We start from the raw sequence: 4,292 nt of genomic DNA, 5'->3' as shown, positions 1-4,292 counted from the left end.
CAAACATTGCTTATTATCTTTATTGTGACATTTACTTTATTGTAGTAGTCTGAAACTGAACCTGCAATGTTTCTGAAGTATACCTATATATAATGGTGTTGGTTACTTGGATGGTAATAAGGCATAATATATAGAAGACATTAAAGTAAAAAACACAAGCTTAGATAAAAGATCAATAAATATGGTGTCTAGAATGACACTGATTAGGAAGTTGGGTAACAGGGAGGGTGATGATTCCTTCAGCAGTTAAAAGAAAGGAAGACTTTGGAGGAAAGTTAATGAGTTCTCTTTTGGACATGTTGATTTTAAGAAGACTACGGAATATCTGATTTGAACTGTTCAAAAAGCTAGTAAAAGGAGCTAGGAAACTAGAAAAGAGATTAGAAATTAATATATTTATTTGCGAATAATCTGCATAGAGATGATATATTAAACCCATGTGACCTGAAGAGATCTGAAATTGAGAGAGTATAAAGAGAAAAGAGTAGAGTGCTACCCAGGAGAGAACACTGGGGGAATTCCCATTGGACTAATTTATATTTCTTCCAAAGTTGAGAAAGAAATGCAAGTGTAAAAATTTCCCTCCAACCCCCAAGGTGAAAGAATTGAAGGAATGCCTCTTTAATCTTCAACTTGTTATGAAAAATGAAAAACTTTGAAGGAATGAATGGGGAAAATATTTAAAAAGAAAAACAAAAAAACAAACAAAAAAAGAAAAAAAAACAAAGAGGAAAAAGATAAAGGCTTTGAGTGAATGCTAGTGGTAGGGATTTGTTATTCTAAGAAGATACTTAATTTTCTCAATCCCTTGGCCAATTCTTATCCAATCTGCTTTGAAGTATTTTAATTGATTCATTAGCAGATAATTTGTTTTATGTTTTGTAGATGAAGCTTGGGCCTTGGTAGAAAATAAGAAGGAAACTCTTAAGTGATTTTCTCAAGGTCAGATAACTAGTATGTGTCTGAGGCTGCATTTTAACTCGGGTCTCCTTGACTCTAGATCTAATCTAATGGTTTTTCCATAGTCTTTGAAGGACATTCTACTGGCCTTGGAAGGAGAGGGGAAATGCAAGAGGTTTGACTTAGTAGGGACATTTCCTGCAGACTTCCCTTTCATAGTTGTAGTCCAAAGTTAGGAATAACAAAAAAGAGACTTGCTTTCTTTGGGGACTTAGATAGTTCGAATTAGCAGCTTTTGGGAAGTACTTTTACAATGTATAGCCCAGTTAAATACCAACTTCTTTAAAAAAAAAACAGGACTTTATATTATTGAATATAAAAAGTATCTCCTTCCAATTCCCTTAATACTCCCAGGCATTTAACTCCCTCCTAACTCCAAACCCCAGATGTAATCCAAACAATTATCTAGACCAGGTTCTATTTTTATACTTTCACAGCTCTGTATTCTCAGTGATGTGAAAAAGTAATCCAACAATGCCTACCCAGCTCTTAGAACTCATTTTATGTTCTTGTGAAAATCTTGGACAGGAGATTTACCTTTTCAAAAAAATGTTCTGGCATTGTGGAGATATCAGTGGAGCAATGTTATTTCTTGCTAACACTATGTAACTGCCCATATTTCTTTTTCTAGTTATGCATGCAGCCTTAAAGCACCTTTTACCCTGGGTCTTCTGAATTCTTTTCCATTACTACCTGTTTATGCTCAATACACTTATGGTGATCCTCAACTTTATCTGATCAAAGCAAAATTGTATTAACATAATTATTTATCTTTTGAAATAGTGGATTTTTCTTTCCTTGATATTTTTAAGTAGAGAGTGGGTGAATTGAGTTGTGGCAGAAATCAAAATCATACAGATGATGATGTTCAAATGGATGGTTTTGAGCTATATTTGTGGTCTTTGAAAAATCACAAAGATTGAGAGAAACATCACCCTACTGAAGTGGGATAAATTTTATGTTAGTTTTCAAAAGTAGGAAAGAGTATTTTTCAAACTATAGGTGGTTGATTTTGACTACATTTCCTTCAAAAGAATTCTAGAATGCATTATGTGTAAGTTTTATTACCTGGGCACAATTATTGCCAGGGAATAGAAAAGAAAATATTTTGTACTTTACTAGAATTTTCCTTATGTTGCCCTCCTGAATACCCTCATGGACAGAATGCAATAGTGTTGAAATAATAATAGAAAAGAAAATTTTATTATTATGCCACATGAAATGATTCAGACAGGTGGAAACAAGTCTAGAGAGTATTTCCTAGCTATTGGCTGTCAGCTGAGAGATAAAACAAAGACATATGTAGGCTCCTACAATTTTGGTTTTTGGATGCCTTTTTCTAGTAATTTCTTCAGTGCACCTAGTACATCCTTGTTCCTCAGGCTGTAGATCAGGGGATTCAGGGTTGGAGTAATAACAGTATAGAACATAGAGAGGATATTGTCCTGCTGAGGGTTATGGTAAGAACTGGGTAGGACATACATGAACACAGCAGCTCCATAGTAGAGCCCAACCACTGTCAGATGGGATGAGCAGGTAAGGAGAGCTTTCTGTCTCCCTTGTGTTGATGGCATGTGAAACACAGCAGTTAAAACTAGTGTATAAGAGGCAAGGATAGCAGAGAGAGGGAGGAAGAGGAATGTCACTCCCATTGTGTATACCATGAACTGATACTTTGTGGTGTCAGCACATGCAAGCTTTAGCAGTGGAGGGATCTCACAGAGAAGGTGATGTATCTCTCGGGCTCTACAGAAAGGGAAATGCATGGTGTATGTGGTGTGGATAAGGGAATTTAAGGATGCCAAGAGCCAGGATGTTGCCACCATGGACCAGCAAACTTTGGGTCTCATGAAAACCATATAATTCAGAGGATATTGAATGGCCACATAGCGGTCATATGCCATGAAGGCCAACAGAATGTCTTCAGCACCTCCAAGTGTCAGTATTAGGAACATCTGAAATCCACAGCCTAAAAAAGAGATGGTGCTCTGTCCATGCAAATAATCCACTAGTGTTTTGGGGGAAATAACAGTTGTAAAGAGCAAATCCATAAGTGAGAGCTGGCTGAGTAAAAAGTACATAGGCACATGAAGCTGTTTATCCATAGCAATTAATAATAGCAGGAGACCATTGCTGATCATGGCCACGAGATAGAGGAATGTGATTGTGGCACAAACCAGTCCAGGGAACTTACTGTCCTGGAGAATTCCAATGAGGAAGAAAGTGTTCTCCAAGGTGGTGTTCCAGAATTCCATTGCACAGATTATATATTTCCTGGAACAAAACAGAAATATAAGTGCATCGACCTGATAAATTCAGGAAAACTGTTCTAAGCCACTGAAATCTAGATGGTATTAAGCCAATGTGGAGAATGTCTTCCCATTGATCAACTGGACTCACACCAACAATTATTGAGCTTACTTCTTAATAAAAGTATTTCCTTCCTAACAACAAACAAAGATGACCATCAAGTTGAGCCAAATTCAGAGGAATAATTATTTTAAGGTATATATGTATATGTGTGGGTGTTTATACATCAAAATAAATATAGTTCTTTTGATGTACAAACACATATAAAATTATTAAACTATCTGGAGTGATGTGATTAGAGGATTGTTTTAGATTTTCTTCATAATTTTACTTTTTCTTGAATTTTTAAATTTTTGCTAATGTTTGCAAGTTCTGCTGTTTTCTGCCTAAAATAATTGATTTATATAGATTATGTAGACATATAAATTTATTATATATTTGTAATTGAAAAGATTATATAGTTAGTGATATTAGGGTGAATTTTGAAGAAAGGTGTTAAGGAGAAGAAACCTCAATAGATACAATTAGGATTCTATTTGTTTCTATCCTACAATGTATGAATTTATGTTTATGTGTTCCATGCCTTTAATTTTGTTTTTTTTATCACTAAAAATCAAATGATAGTAATTTGTTTATTGTGAGAGAAAATGAAACTGAAGTTCTAGGTCAAAGAGAAAAAATCTTCCAGAACTTTGATGGTAACATCTTATTTTTTGGTGCTTTCTGATAAATTTGCTCATTTTAGTTCATTATGGTCTACCTATAGTTATAAAAGATTGAATATCCTTGACAATGACAAGACATCCAGGACTGAGTTTCATGCCCAGTATATGAGCATGGACCTGAAATTCAAAAGCACATGCTATTCTGATTTCTCAACCTGTCATCAAATTGTTTCCAAACCACCATATTAAATGAAATTTATAACATACACTTACTCTGAAGTTTTGCAGATAATAGTATAAATATAATGTCTTGCTAGATTACTTTTAATTTTTACAAAATGTTTATATATTTGTAAT

At 34.5% G+C, this 4,292-nt stretch overlaps 1 protein-coding gene across 1 annotated transcript; it reads right to left on the bottom strand.

Moving 5' to 3' along the window:
* Positions 1-2,270: 2,270 nt before the first annotated feature.
* On the bottom strand, positions 2,271-3,215 carry LOC100924179 (olfactory receptor 2AG1-like). The gene has a single exon (XM_023494635.1). The coding sequence runs from the start codon at positions 3,213-3,215 to the stop codon at positions 2,271-2,273; it is 945 nt and encodes a 314-aa protein (XP_023350403.1).
* Positions 3,216-4,292: the final 1,077 nt, after the last annotated feature.

The sequence above is a fragment of the Sarcophilus harrisii genome, chromosome 2 (genome assembly GCF_902635505.1).
Source record: "Sarcophilus harrisii chromosome 2, mSarHar1.11, whole genome shotgun sequence".
In the NCBI taxonomy this organism is placed as follows: domain Eukaryota; kingdom Metazoa; phylum Chordata; class Mammalia; order Dasyuromorphia; family Dasyuridae; genus Sarcophilus; species Sarcophilus harrisii.
The sequence above is the reverse complement of the archived record's forward strand: the minus strand, read 5'-3'. Positions and strand labels throughout refer to the sequence as shown.

Coding starts and splice junctions, on each gene's coding strand:
- LOC100924179 (XM_023494635.1), bottom strand. CDS start 3,215: ATGGAATTCTGGAACACCACCTTGGAGAACACTTTCTTCCTCATTGGA.